The 14,357-nt window shown below is 36.6% G+C and overlaps 1 protein-coding gene across 1 annotated transcript in view; it reads right to left on the bottom strand.

The window, feature by feature from the left end:
• LOC114307183 (protease Do-like 7) overlaps nucleotides 1-13,525 on the bottom strand; it is a 35,619-nt gene extending 22,094 nt beyond the window's left edge. Inside the window, exons 1-10 of the mRNA XM_028252578.2 lie at nucleotides 12,988-13,525; nucleotides 10,994-11,064; nucleotides 10,562-10,696; nucleotides 6,527-6,585; nucleotides 3,559-3,595; nucleotides 1,950-2,075; nucleotides 1,433-1,522; nucleotides 378-443; nucleotides 217-273; nucleotides 63-128 (exon numbers count right to left, since the gene is read on the bottom strand). Of these exons, the coding sequence (XP_028108379.2) occupies nucleotides 63-128; nucleotides 217-273; nucleotides 378-443; nucleotides 1,433-1,522; nucleotides 1,950-2,075; nucleotides 3,559-3,595; nucleotides 6,527-6,585; nucleotides 10,562-10,696; nucleotides 10,994-11,064; nucleotides 12,988-13,276 (996 nt within the window). The 5' untranslated portion in view covers nucleotides 13,277-13,525. The remainder of the gene's footprint in view (nucleotides 1-62; nucleotides 129-216; nucleotides 274-377; nucleotides 444-1,432; nucleotides 1,523-1,949; nucleotides 2,076-3,558; nucleotides 3,596-6,526; nucleotides 6,586-10,561; nucleotides 10,697-10,993; nucleotides 11,065-12,987) is intronic.
• Between the last annotated feature and the right edge of the window lie 832 nt (nucleotides 13,526-14,357).

Here is a 14,357-nt window from a genome sequence, read left to right as displayed (position 1 = left end):
AGTAAACAAGACACACAAATGGAGTTAATATGTATGTGGTACACAGTTGAAGAAATACTTACATCCCCATTTATCCGAACAAGCACATCACCAGGCTCCAAAAGGCTGTGAGCTGGGCCACCAGGCACCTGAAGAGGCTCAGAAAGATAGCAGACATTAAAGAGAGGACAAAAATCTATTGAATTAATTCTAACACACTGAAGAAAGTATACTCACCACAGAATCAACAACAAGCATTCCAGTTTCCCCAACCGGTGATGCATTGCGCACCATCTAATCCAGTCAAAAACACTCATTAAAGAGTTAATGAATCTCAAATTATTATATTGTTAACCAATGAAACAAAAGAATGCAGGTTTCCACACAGGCCTAAGTACCTGTTCTGTATCACTTTGGAGACCAAGGCGACGTGTCTCATCAAATCCTTTGTGGAGGAACGTCACCTATATCATGAATTACGAGAGCCAATTTATACAGAAGTAAATCTTGAATTGCACACACATGCCAAACAGAAATATGCAGGGGGGTGATCCTATTTGCAAGAATATTTTTTGGTTTACAGACTCTGATCTTATTCTACAAGTATTAAGAAGAAGAAGAAGAAGAAGTCATTTTATCATTGCCATTAACAAAGGTAAGTAATGCACAGTAGTCCAGAAACCACAGGGAGTTAATGTGTTTATATTTGACCAAACCACAATCGGGTAAAGCAAATTTACCCTATGATCTTTGAATTTCTACCATTATATGCACACATTAAATGTATCACAAGAAATATAGTGCTACTAAACTAAACACTAAAGGAATAACCAATTAGACCTACACTACACATAATATTTTAGGATGACAACATATAATAGAATATACCCTTGAGCATGGAATCATCCACAAAAAACCAACAAGAATCAGGTATTGTAGAAAAAGGAGAAATAACTGTTACGATTTAACAACTGCATATTTTATGGACCAGATGCCAAATCTTCATAAAGAATTGTCAAGTAGAAATATAGAATAGAATGATGTTATAAAGAAAAATGAAACCAAACCGAGAGAAGATTCTTAGGTATTTATTTATATGTACAGATGCTGAGGTTAAAGCACTCACAGAGTACAAAAATTGCAAGATGGAAGATTCTCAAAATTTAAAAATCATTGAATTTACAGTAGCACAATCACAAGGAGCAAACCATATTAAATAAAATAAAAAGGAAAAGAGTTGGCAAACTAAATGGGGTATTCTTTTATTCCAAGGAGGTGTCTGGCATGTATCATAACATCAAGCCTAAAAAAGAAATACAATTTGGAAATCTGGCCAAATATCCACAAGAATATGTATTATTCTCTGTTCTATGCAGTTTCAACAGAAACCAAACAAACGGGAGCTCTGATGAAAGTAAAGCTCTACAGTCTGCAAGGATAAGAATTAGCAAACCTGAAGTGTACCACGAGGAATAGTAACAGCCTCCCACTGGTCACAAAATGAATCTCTTCCCTCCTGGAAGAACTTTAAAGCCCTTACAACCTGCAAACAGTATAACCATGAGATGAGTGCTTAGAAACTATGACATTTAAATCATCATGGCATCAACCAATCAATTGGAATTAAGGCTTCAAATCTCTAGAATACAAAGTGGATGGTTTTAGATAATTCAAGCACATATGAGACTGGCATCTCACAATGCCAAGCTTCACATAGAATATTGACAACTAATGTTCCTTAAAATCTAATAGAATAGCAATGAGTGTGTAGAGAAAATTAAAGCAATGAAAAGAACAATAACAGTAAATTTGCATCAAGACAATATGCATGCCAGATGAACCAATAAAAGTAGCACGCATAACAAGACAAAAAATCAAACTATAAAGAAGAAAATAACAAGAATTGTAAAATATTACCAAAAAAGAAGCATGACATAGAAATCACAATAAATAATTGAAAAGATACTCACTCTTTCTAAAGGCAAAAAAAATGCCGAAGCACTTGATGACTTGCTCCCAGCATTCAATGCCACTGCCCTGCCTTGCCAATCAATTACTGGAGAACCACTGGAACCCCCTTTAGTCCCAGATGCCGCCTGTAAGTAAGGAGAAAGGGGAAGAACTATAATAACAAAGACTTAGCTTGAAACAAAATCGACAAGGCTTTCACAAATTGCAAAGAAACAAGTAAAGAATGAATAAAGATTGAGTTAGCAGCAAAATCAAGAGTGTCAACAAAATTGTCACATAAAGTTAGTGGGCTCCTTTTTTCAGACACTTGTTCAGCACCTAGAGCTTCCATAAATGTCTATAGACCATAGCGGAAAAAACATTCATGCTCTTTAAATGCATATACCAAGGAAACTACAGGCATGCAAAGTTAATGACACTGTTACTACAACACAACATTACTCTTGCACATTTACACCACTTGGTATTGCTGGTCACAGCCATCACCTCCACCATTTCCACCAGTTACACCACACACTCATACATGCTTTAACTCTTAGTAGATAACAGCTTAAACTGCATTTCTAGCTTCTCAATGATCCCACAAAAAATTGTGCCCAAAATTTTGCTCTAGGGAAAAAAATAAAATGAAAAAAATAAAAATGTGAACTATCACATAACATATCAAAGATTTAGGGGAAAACAATTTGACTATATTTTACTACTAATGCATATAATTTCATTTTCTGAAAAAACAAATGAATTGGATCTCATTTATTAAACAGTTTTAACTTATGTGCACTTTCGATATCCATGTACAAAAAAACAATAAAGAAAAGTGATCCACAAATTTTATGGTTGTGTCACAACCCTCAGATCAATAAATAAAACTAAAAATATGATGTTTATTGGTATTGACATTTGACAAAATTATAATTCCTAAAATGAGGCCATATATTTAAGCAATAATTAAAATTACATAAACAGAAAGTGAGCCAAGCTGAACATGCTTAAATGAAAGAAAAGCATGTGGTCTGTGGGGGTGCATTAAGGTCAGGAAAAGTCACAGCATTCTGGTCTTAGATCCCATAGACAACACTTTCTATAGTTCCCTCCGTAGAAATTCAATGTTCACAAAAACTGTAACCAAAAAACAATATTTCCAAGTGTTCTTCCTTGTGCAGTAGTTTCGCAGATGAACTGTTCTCCTCAGTCCCTATGTCTTGCTGAGGTTACATTCTTCTTTTTACCAACTAATCTTCACATACAATCAATAAGGCATTGCCTAAACACAAGTCCAAGTAAAAAAAAAGTAGACAAATCAAACTAGTCAAACCAAACCTACAGCAGTCAAAGGTTAAACATTTACTCAAAGGAAAACAAACTTGCTGACATTCAATTCAACAATAAGAGAGAAGGAACAATCACTAGCAATGGTGGTGGTAAATTAATTAGACCAACAAAAAAATGTGTTAATGCTGACACCAACGACCAATCAGCAGCAATGCTAACTGATGAGTCCAACACAAATTTTGCTTTGCAACTTGAATCATCAAAATAACTCCAGCAAAATTGATACTTTGTAATTTATAGAATCCAACAAATAACATCTAATGTCACAATGCTTACTTGCATGTAGAATGTGTTGAAGTCATTGTAGCCATCCCTGCTCCAAAAAAAGGCAACCATTGTAAACATTTATGTAAATAGTGGCGATGGGTAACAATCCGGCTTATGCATATAACGGATGTTAGGCAGAAAAGATTATCTATTTTTCTATTTTGTAAGAGACACAGAAAAGACATTAAGAATATAAAATTTAATAAAACCTAGTGGAAAAAATACATATGATAAACAAAATACAACTTTAAATCTACAACTGTATAATTAAGGACGGCAAAGAAAATAAAATATCAGAACTCAAGAGTAGAAAAGTCATTCACCATGCAACAATCGTGGACTGTGGTGATTGTATCAGTGATAATAAAGGCAAATTGAAAATCTTAGAAAACACTCGAGAGATTCTGAGTTGAATGAATTCATGTGAAAGCAATTGTCAAGATGTTCCATAGGCTTCATAGATGATGTCAAAAACATGTTAAATGCCATTAGATAATGGCAGTCCACAGTTGCTCGCTTACAGCAAAATCAGAGCTGCATAAATGAGCCAGAGCTCAGTTTAAGGCCACTGAAGCCAGAAAATGTAAAGCACTACTATAGAGTGGCAACAACAGGACTTCCACGCTCAAGATCACTTCATGAGAGGAAGTGGAAATGACAGAGGTAAAGCTGTGTGATAATAGTTCTTAGTTACAAAGAGGTAGAGATTGAGGCAAAGATGACTCAAATTCAACTTAACTTTGATGAATCATAGAGACAAAACTACTTCATGTGAGCAACATCTTAGCTAGACTAGAAATTTATCATTAATGATGCAGAAAGGACTTCTTTGCATGAAGTTACAGGAATCATAATCTTAATCAAGATAGGGTTGAAATGATCACCATTGAGAACTAAAAGTTGACATGGTGCATAAAACAAAACCGAAACCAGAGTAATAGGAAGTATATTTATGATAACTATTTACCTATACATGGCCGCCTTTAGCCAATGACTAAAGAAGGTTAGAATTTGGACAAAAAATACCCCAGTCCCTTTCCTTTGTCGACTACAATGAGGGCAATACTGTAACTCTAAAACCTCATCTTTTTCCCCCTACATACCAGATCTGCAACCCACTGTTTTATCATCACTTCCAGCAAAAAAACCCCTATTGTAATTCCTTGTCCGTCACTGTCCATGCTTCTAAGCTTTGGACCATTAGAATTTCTGGTAGGGTTTTGATTTGTGTAAGTAGTGGCATGACAAGTGGACCTATGGAGTCTTGGCAAGAGCAAGAAGATGGTTAGGTTGGACAATAGATAAAAGCCCTATAATTTCCCAAGTCTGAGGCAAGAGAGGGGTTCCTTTTGGCAGAATTATGAACATATGGTGGCTGCCTCTTTCCTTCTCTCTCTCGGCTCCACCCTCACAGCTTCTCTTCTTTTCCTTTCACCTCTTCTCCTCTTCTCATTGTACAGGTTGTCGTCTTCCTTCTTCATCTCTTCCTTGTTCTTGTGGCAAATGATGGTTCAATTCAAAGGCTCCTCGGCACTGTATTGACTGGTAAGATCCAACCCTATTTGAGTTGTCTGCCTTTCACCCACCAAATTTGATCCTTTACTTTCTTCTTCTTTTCTTTAATATTATTTGTTTAAAGATCATAAGTACCAAACTCTGCTCACTCAAAATCTTTCCAGATCATCTTCTTTATGATTTAAATTTTAGTTCGTCGAGTGCTAGCCCTCAAAGACAAACTTTCTATCCCCTTTGCTCATAGTTGTTAGCTAAGTTTCGTTCTTATGCTTTATAGCATTTGTGGATGTCTGAAAACATCTTAAGCTTGCGGTAGAGTTCAGTTTGTTACTATTGCCTTCGCTACATTAAACTTTTGCTTACCTTTTGGTTGGGTATTTTATGCTTCTTAACGGATTGTTAGTGCAAAGTACCTCACTTAAGGTTTGAACTAGTACAATGCTAAATGAAGTAGGATTGCAATTCCATGTGTATACATATTTGTGCGTACGTATTAAGAAGGGACATGCAACTTCCTAACAAATGTACCAAATGGAACAATAGATAATTGAACATCACAATATTTTCATCACCAGGACGCATCACTCGACGATATCAGGTTTGATTTAACTAATATCTGCATTTTAGTTGAGTAAGTGAGACATCAGAAAAATAAAAGCGCTATCCTACTTCAAATGAAGCACGATTGCAATTCCCTAGGTATAAATACAAATACATGTATGTATTAAAAAGGGACATGCGACTTCCTAACAAATATACCAAATGGAATGATAGATAAAAGAACATCACAACACTGTTAAATATAAAAATTAGATTACATACAATCTTTTTATTTTTAGTATTATGTATATAATCTGTAATTGTATCAATCACTGATTTAGTGTCTTATTTATATCATTTCCTTGTTTATATCGTTTCCGAAATTGTATCATAAATCTATTATATATACATGGCCTCTACCTCATTCATGGGTAAGCCAAATCATTCTTTTCACCCTTTTTGGTATCAGAGGCAGAGCACAAAAACCCTAATTCTTTGCCCAGCCACTGTCGGCACCTCTGTCCCACATAACCTGGAGTTGTCCCATCTGTGCTGATTATAAAGCTCCTGTTTTCCTCTCCTTAATACCTGAGTTTTAAAGAGAAGTGTGGGTTGGACTTTTCAATTTGATATCATAGCTTGGTTAGGCCTGTGACTGGTGTGCCGTTTGTCCGACTAGTGTGTGTTGTGGTCCAGGAGGGTGTGTTGGAATGTGTCCCACAATAAGGTTTCAGTTTCCCTCTTCTTAATATCTGGATTTTCAGAAGAAATGTACATTGGGCTTTCAATTAATACTTCCATCACCAGCCGTACCACTCAAGAAGATCTAATTTGGACTAACATTGGCATTCTAGTTGAGCGAGTGAGACATTGGAAAAATAAAATGAAGTGCATATATACACATACTAAAGCTAACACGTACTTTTTGTAATGAGGAGCATCTCTATCCAAACGAGCAAGCGTACCAGCCAAAATGGAGACCTGTTAAGTTCACAGTACAATCAAACAATGAAGCACCCCCACCCGCAAAAAAGATTAATCAAATAAAATGCAAACAAAAAATAATAATAGGCACCATCTAACACAAGTTGGAGGCCAGAGAAGTACATTTAATGACATTTCATCATGAAAATGAGTAAATAGATTGGTAACAATAGCAAAGAGACACTGATACCATTTAAGAACTCTGACAAGTTGTACACCATTTTAATCAACAATCTTGAAGAATTTATAGCTGTGTAGTTTCAAGAAATTATCGCAATCATTAACTACCATCACCGTAGCCCACTCAAACCAAATGGACTTAATTACATTACTGTGCTGTGAGATTGTAACATCAACTTGGTGCTGTCTTGTGGTAGGTGTTAAAACCTATCACCTACTTCACCCACTTAAACCTACTCCACTAAACCTAACCCACTACACCACTACCACCTCACCTACTCCACTAAACCTAACCTACTACACCACTACCACCTCCACTTCACCTACTCCACCTACCACCTACTACCACCTACTCTTCTATATATAGGAATCATTGTAACATTCAACAAATCATTAATCAATAATACAATTCTCTATTTCTTTATACATCAATTCTAACATGGTATCAGAGCGGGTTTAGAACCTAATATTTTTCGCTTCACCGGCGGGCGGCAACCTCACCTTAGCCGTCCGCCGGACCTCCACCTAGTCCGCTAGAATTTTCTACACATACCTTGAAATTTCTTCGAGTCCACCACGTTCACTGCCCCTCCTCTCACTGTTGTCCTCCCATACACCACCGTCTCGGTCGTCTTCATCTACCACCACTGTTGACCTTAACCCTCTCTAAAATCCTGAACCCTGCTATCCTAACCACTCTGTGCTGTGCTCTTTCAAGTGGGATTTTCAAGAACAAATCGATTAAGAAGATGCCTGTGTTGTGCTCTTCCAATGTGCAGGAGAGGTGCGTCGTCCACGCAGCTTGGTCTTCTCCCACAGGACTGCCCGCAAAGACATTGATTGAAAGGTTTGTGACAATTGGTGCTTACAGTCTTTTGCGGTCTTGCACAATTAAGCCAGAGTGCATCATTGGGCAGCATTCAATCCCACATGGGTTGGTTCCTACTTTTCATCCACTTTCTTTTCTTTTCTTTTTTTTATATCACCCACTCCCTCTTTTTTATCACCCACGGGACTACTCCTATGAACCACCTACTATCTCTTTAAATAATTTATCATTTTTTCCACCCCAAACCTCATCATCATATATTCTATCTATATTTTAATATGTCAACATATACATATATATACATTGAATTCAATTTCTTTTCTTTTTTCTCTTTTCTTTTCTTTTCTATCTATACATATATATTATTATTATTATTATTATTATTATTATTATTATTATTATTATTCAACCAAAAAAAAAAAAAAAAACATATAGCTTTGCACACCGAACCATATTTTATTCATCTCAGGGATCAACCCCGATCACAATTTTACACAAACAAAAAAAAAAAAAAAAAAAAAATCAACAACAACCACAACAACAACAACCCAAAACACAACACCCCCAGATTTGTTTTCTTTTCTGCAGACGGCCACCCACCGACCTCACTTCTTCGCCTATTCCGCCGGTCTTTTCTTCTTGCCTCCGTCCTGGGCGGCCCTTGACGGTGATGCCTCCGTGTTTCCCACTCCACTGGGCACGATCACTACTCCCTACTCCTCCACTGCAGCATATGGCGGACCTCCAAATCGGAACATAACGGTAGCCTTCCGCTTCAGCTCCTTATTTTCCGCCTTTAGCACACTTATCTCTGCTCACGCATCCTTATACATGCGTTGGAGCAGAGCCAGCTGGGCGTTTAACTGCTGCACCTCATTTGTCCTACTCTACAGCCGGTGCGACAGATTTGTGACCGCCGTCATGGTCTCCACACATGACTTCAAAGTATACTGATTGGCCTCAATATCAGTTTGCACCGCCATTTTTTGCTCCACCGACCGCATCGGAAAGTTCAATGGAGCAAAAACAGAGGCGCTTGGTTGAGGTTCACTGGCCACCGCACCAGTTATCTCTCTTGTGGACTCGTTGAGGTCGGGAAAGAGAGTGAGCAGACCACGGGAAGAAGAGGCCATGTTTTGGGTAGCTGAACGGGAAGAAGAGGCCATGTTTATGGGTTGCTGAGTGTTTCAGAGAAGGGCTGGTTACAGAGTGTTACAGAGTATCTCTCTCAAGACAACGAAGAGTTTCTCAGAGGTTTTTAGCCAGTTTTTTGTCTTAACCTCTGCCTCAGCCTCAGCATCCGTCTTGGTTAAATAGCCAAGGCAGACACGCGCATCGCGCGCCACTTGACGCCAGACGACAAAACGGGCGCGCAAGCCAATGTGGTGACGCGCCTCGCCATCATGTCTGGCACATCTTTTTATGACTTGGGCTCGCCTTTTGATGGCACGCCTTTTTATGGATTGGGCACGCCTTTTGATGGCACGCCTTTTGAAAGATTGGGCACACCTTTTGAGGGTGCGACTTTTTAAGGGTCCGACAAGACTCTGTAAACTGTCCCGACATTAATTCCGGTTAGCTCCTTCATGGGTCCGACAAGACTTTGTAAACTGTCCCGACATTGATTCCGGTTAGCTCCTTCATGGGTCCGACAAGACTCTGTAAACTGTCCCGACATTGATTTCGGTTAGTTTCTACAAGGGTCCAGCAAGACTCCGTAAACTGTCACAACAACTGTCACAACATTGTCTGCTACAACGGTCCGACATGACCCCATAAACTGTCTTCTACATCGGTCTGACACAACCATCCAGTGTCCTCTACAACGTTATGACACCACCATACAGTGTTTTCACCATCGGTCTGACACGACCATACAGTGTCTCCTATCCTCTTTTCTTTTATGTATTCGTCTATTTTCTTGTTTTGTTACTCTCTCCAAACTCAAGTTGGCTAGTTCCTATCCCCCTTGAGTTTGCGGGGGGCTGTTAAAACCTATCACCTACTTCACCCACTTAAACCTACTCCACTAAACCTAACCCACTACACCACTACCACCTCACCTACTCCACTAAACCTAACCCACTACACCATTACCACCTTCACTTCACCTACTCCACCTACCACCTACTACCACCTACTCTTCTATATATAGGAATCATTGTAACATTCAACAAATCATTAATCAATAATATAATTCTCTATTTCTTTATACATCAATTCTAACAGTAGGTCGTCCAGTATTTTATTTGCACAGATACATAAATCTGATTGGCACATGATATTGTTTGGGTTCATTCACAATCGTCTTTATAGCATAAACAAAACCCTTAGACCCACTTAGATGGATGGAATCAAGAGTTGGAATGGGAATATGTTTCAAATTCTACTTCAATCCACCATTTTGACAGGTTACAGGTTTAGATATGGCAAGTTCATTCCAAACAACTCATAAAGGAAAAAGAATCACCCATTCCTAGTCATCCACTCCTGTCATCGAAACAGGGGAGCCATAAACTTATGATCTGCTTATTCACTTTAAAAAGATGTACAAACCTCCCTTTGCTGCAGAAGATAGCACAAACTCATATACTTTCTCCACTTAACAAAGGCCACCATTTAAAACTTAATATTGAATTTCCATCTGTTGATTAAATTCCCTCTCCAAAACCCTAGCCAACATATCTGTTGGGGCTTGCAATACATCCATATACCACAAACCTCACATAGAGTACTGGCCTAGAAACTATTGGAGAAGAAAATGAAGGATTTCAAGCTACTGAACATTTTTTTTTCCTGGACCCATATTGACTGTAAGAAAATTGATTTTATGCTGTTGAAAGGACAATGAGAATATGTCTTGAAGATTCCACACATGACTGGACATCTGAAGAGGTCAAGACCAGTAATTTTATAATAGCATCATAACCACAATACCATAAGATACAAGTATATTCTATATACCTTCTCTCCACTATCATTACCAACCACCCTGATTTCTAGTCCAACACAAGCAGCCTCTGGAGCAAGAGGAATCTCCTCGTAGCTCAGAAATTGTATGGCACCAGGGTCATAGCGAAAGAAGCCAAAATCATGAACCTATAAGAAAATGCACATATGTTAGTTCACTCCCATATACAGCTGTGTACACAAATAACTTTGGCAACACACAAGAGCATCATGTCAAGCTCAAACTTAAAATGGCAGTAGTGACATTCTATTGGAAGTTAATATTTGGTTTAGTATGAAAATTAACTCATTTCATGTAAGAGATTCCAGGTATCTTTTCTTAAGTCAATCATGTACTTAAGTTATGATTAATAAGAAAATAAGAAAACAATAAGACAAAAAGAAGTAACAATCTCTATTCATTAACCCCAAATATAAACCGCTCACCGGGTCTCTGTATATAGGATGTACAGGAATTTCTTCACGGTTTACAAACATAGCCTCCGCAACTACAGGTCCTATGAGCATAAAATCAGATCAATTAGAACTAAACAAGGAAAACCAGAAAATAGAGAAACTAGGGGTATGTTTGGTTTGCATTTGGGAGATGAGTTTTAGAAAAAAATTTCTAAAAAATTGTTTGGTTTAAGTTTTTTTCAAAAAAATTTCAAAATCACTTTCTCTCTCTTACACATCAATCAATCACTTTTTCTCTCTCCTCTCTCATTCTCAATCATTTTTTCTCTCCCACACATCTACTCAAATTCTCTCAAAATATCAAATCATCCCAAACTCCCAAAAAAATAACTCTCCCAAAATATACAACCAAACAAACCAAAAAAATTTCTAAACTCTCTCCCCAAATTTTTTTTCAAAAATAACTCTCCCAAAAACAAATCAAACAAGCCCTAGGTGCTTCACTAGAATGTACCCATCATAGTGAAAACTAATTTTGAATTTTTCCGTGTTACATTTGGTTTGAGTTTTTTGAATTAAATTTTTTGAAAATTGAATTTTTTGATTTTCGTATTTTTTTTTTATTTTTAGTGAATATTTTTAAAATTTTAAATATTTCTTTTACTTTTTTTAGATACACCTTACTTAGATGTATCTAAAAAGTAAAAAACTTGTAAAAAAATATTTTTAAAAATTAATAAATACATAAAAATATAAAAAAAAATATACTGAATTCTTGTATTTTTTTGTATTTTTGATATTTAGTGAATTTTTAAAAGATTTTTTTCAATTTTTTTTTTACTTTTAGGTATATTTATGTTAGTTATGTCTAAAAATTAAAAAAATTGCTTAAAATATTAAAAAAAATTTAGTAAAAACAAAAAAAATACGAAAAATAAGAAGGTAAAATTTTTTGAAAAGTGGTAACCAAGCATAGTATACTATTGATGTAGTGCATCTCCAATCCTTTATCAAGTCTTTCAAATTTGATGAATAAAGAGCTAAAAGTGATCTCCAATCGGTTCATCAAACTTGTATCAAATCAAGGGAGAGGCAAAATTTTCACCAAATCAAGGTTGAACCAAATCCTTCACCAATTTTCCAACACATATTTTTACTCAAATTTGATAAAATTTTAAAAAGAGCAAGTCTTCAAGACGAATTTCTTGCATAAAATTTTTTAAAACAAGGTTTTTAAGATAAATTTGGAATTTTCAAAAACTTTTGATGAAAAAAAGTAATAATTGGAGTGTTCCATAAGACCATCTCCAACAGTGAACCAAAATTGATATCAGATTTAAATTTTGATGAAAAATATACTTTTCCATGCTCCAACCGTTGCATCAAATGAATATCAAAATGAGAAATCAGCAACAAAAGTATCAAACTGAGAACAAGCTCCGGATTTTACCAAATCACTGTTATTGACCGTTGAAAGAGATACATCGGTTGCCCGGCCGGTTGACCAACCGGTCAACCGGTTCCCTTTGAAATAACTAGGTTCAAACCGGTCAAAAAAGGTTCAAACAGGTAAAAAAAAAAAAATTTGCCCAAACCGGTTGACCAACCGGTTCCCTTTGAAATAACTAGGTTCAAACTGGTCAAAAAAGGTTCAAACAGGTAAAAAAAAAAAAAAAAAAAAAAATTGCCCAAACCGGTCGACCGGTTGGTCAACCGGCCGGTCGACCACCTCCCCAATTCTGCTTTGATGCTCACCGTTGGAGCGCCTCGTATCAAATTGAAAAAATCGTCATTTTTTTCATCAGATTTGATGAAAAAAGAAGTTAAGCGTTGGACATACTCTAAAAAATCAAGTTTTTAACCAAATTTTCACTCAAATTTGATGGGAAAAAAAGGAGCAAGGATTGGAGATTGTGTTCACAAACCTCAAAAACAGAACAAACAAAATCAAAATTAATAATTCTCCTTTTCTTTATTTCTTTTCCCACATTTTCTCAAGTGAAAAAAACACAATGAACTACTACCAGGCTTCACAACATGACGATTCGTCAGTATAATCCCTCGCCGCTTATCAACAACAAACCCCGTTGCGTAGCTCGCACCGGCCGATTCGGTATCGAACGCCCGACAAGCGGTGGTCCGAAGCACCACCACCGCCGGAACCACCTTATTGAGCGCTTTCCTCCAGTCATCGGCGGTGGCAAGGTTTTCTTTGAACGGTGGATCAATCTCCATACACAGCTCCTCCTTCATACTCGCCTCCTCCGGCCCCGCCGCCCCATCCGATCCCAACCTCTCCAACTGATCATCCATTCTCTCTCTGTCTCTAAATCACAGTCCCAAACCCTAATTCAGTGGACAATTCGATTGGGAGTCGAATTGAATGCACTAAATTGAGTGAATTAGGGTTAGTCAAACATATATCGGAATCTGCAAGAAGGATCGAAGATATGAAAGAGACAGTTTGGAGAAAGAGAGAGAGTGCGTTGCGGTGCACATGCAGTGAGTTGGATGCTGACTACGCAATTGGTCAGTTTGATGGTTGTCCCTCCTCTTGTCAGTAGTTCATTTTTTTTCAAAAAATAAATATAATAAAATAAAAATATTATTAAATCTCAAGTTAATTATTTTTAAAAATATTCTTATTGTCCTTTAGTTTCTTATATAAGGTCTGGTTGGGGAAGGATGAGTTCGATAGATTTAGGGTTATTTTAGTCATAAAAATATATAATAAAATTTTTAAGAAGTGTTGTTATTAGCACCTATTAAAATTCTTTGAATTTTTCATTTTATAATTTTTTTTATTACAATTATACCTTAAAGTAAAATTACATTAAAAGACATTATTTAATGGAACACTCACCTATCAATAAGAACTAATACTCTATAATATTGGACACCCACCCCCACCTCCACCTCCAACTCCAACTATACGTATTCTATGTTTGTAAACCCTAAACCTATTACTTTTCATAACCAACTAATATAAACCCTAAATCTATTATTATTCATAATCATCTTAAATCCTGAATGCGTCATCTTCATCACCATCATCAACGCTATTGAACTTGAAAGTTTTACTTCAAGTATAACGTATACTTCATCACTTATTTTACTGTGTAGAGCAATGGAGGTCGATAACAACAATTTTAGTGTGACCGGCGTTCCATTAATAAATTCATCTGTCTTGTATTAACATTCTCGGTCGTTTTCGATCGTTCTTGTTTCGTTCGAGCTATTCGGTACTGGTTTGCTGACTGTTAGAATTATGTTCGGTAATACAGTACTGAACATAATCCTTTCATTCAATACATAGATTTCGAACATTAATGCAGATAGTCAGTTATGCAATTTTATTTATTAAACTAACTTAGAATGGAAAACAGGGAATTTG

The sequence above is a fragment of the Camellia sinensis genome, chromosome 4, assembly GCF_055761805.1.
Source record: "Camellia sinensis isolate YWXY chromosome 4, ASM5576180v1, whole genome shotgun sequence".
NCBI lineage: Eukaryota > Viridiplantae > Streptophyta > Magnoliopsida > Ericales > Theaceae > Camellia > Camellia sinensis.
This window is presented reverse-complemented; position numbering and strand designations above follow the sequence as displayed.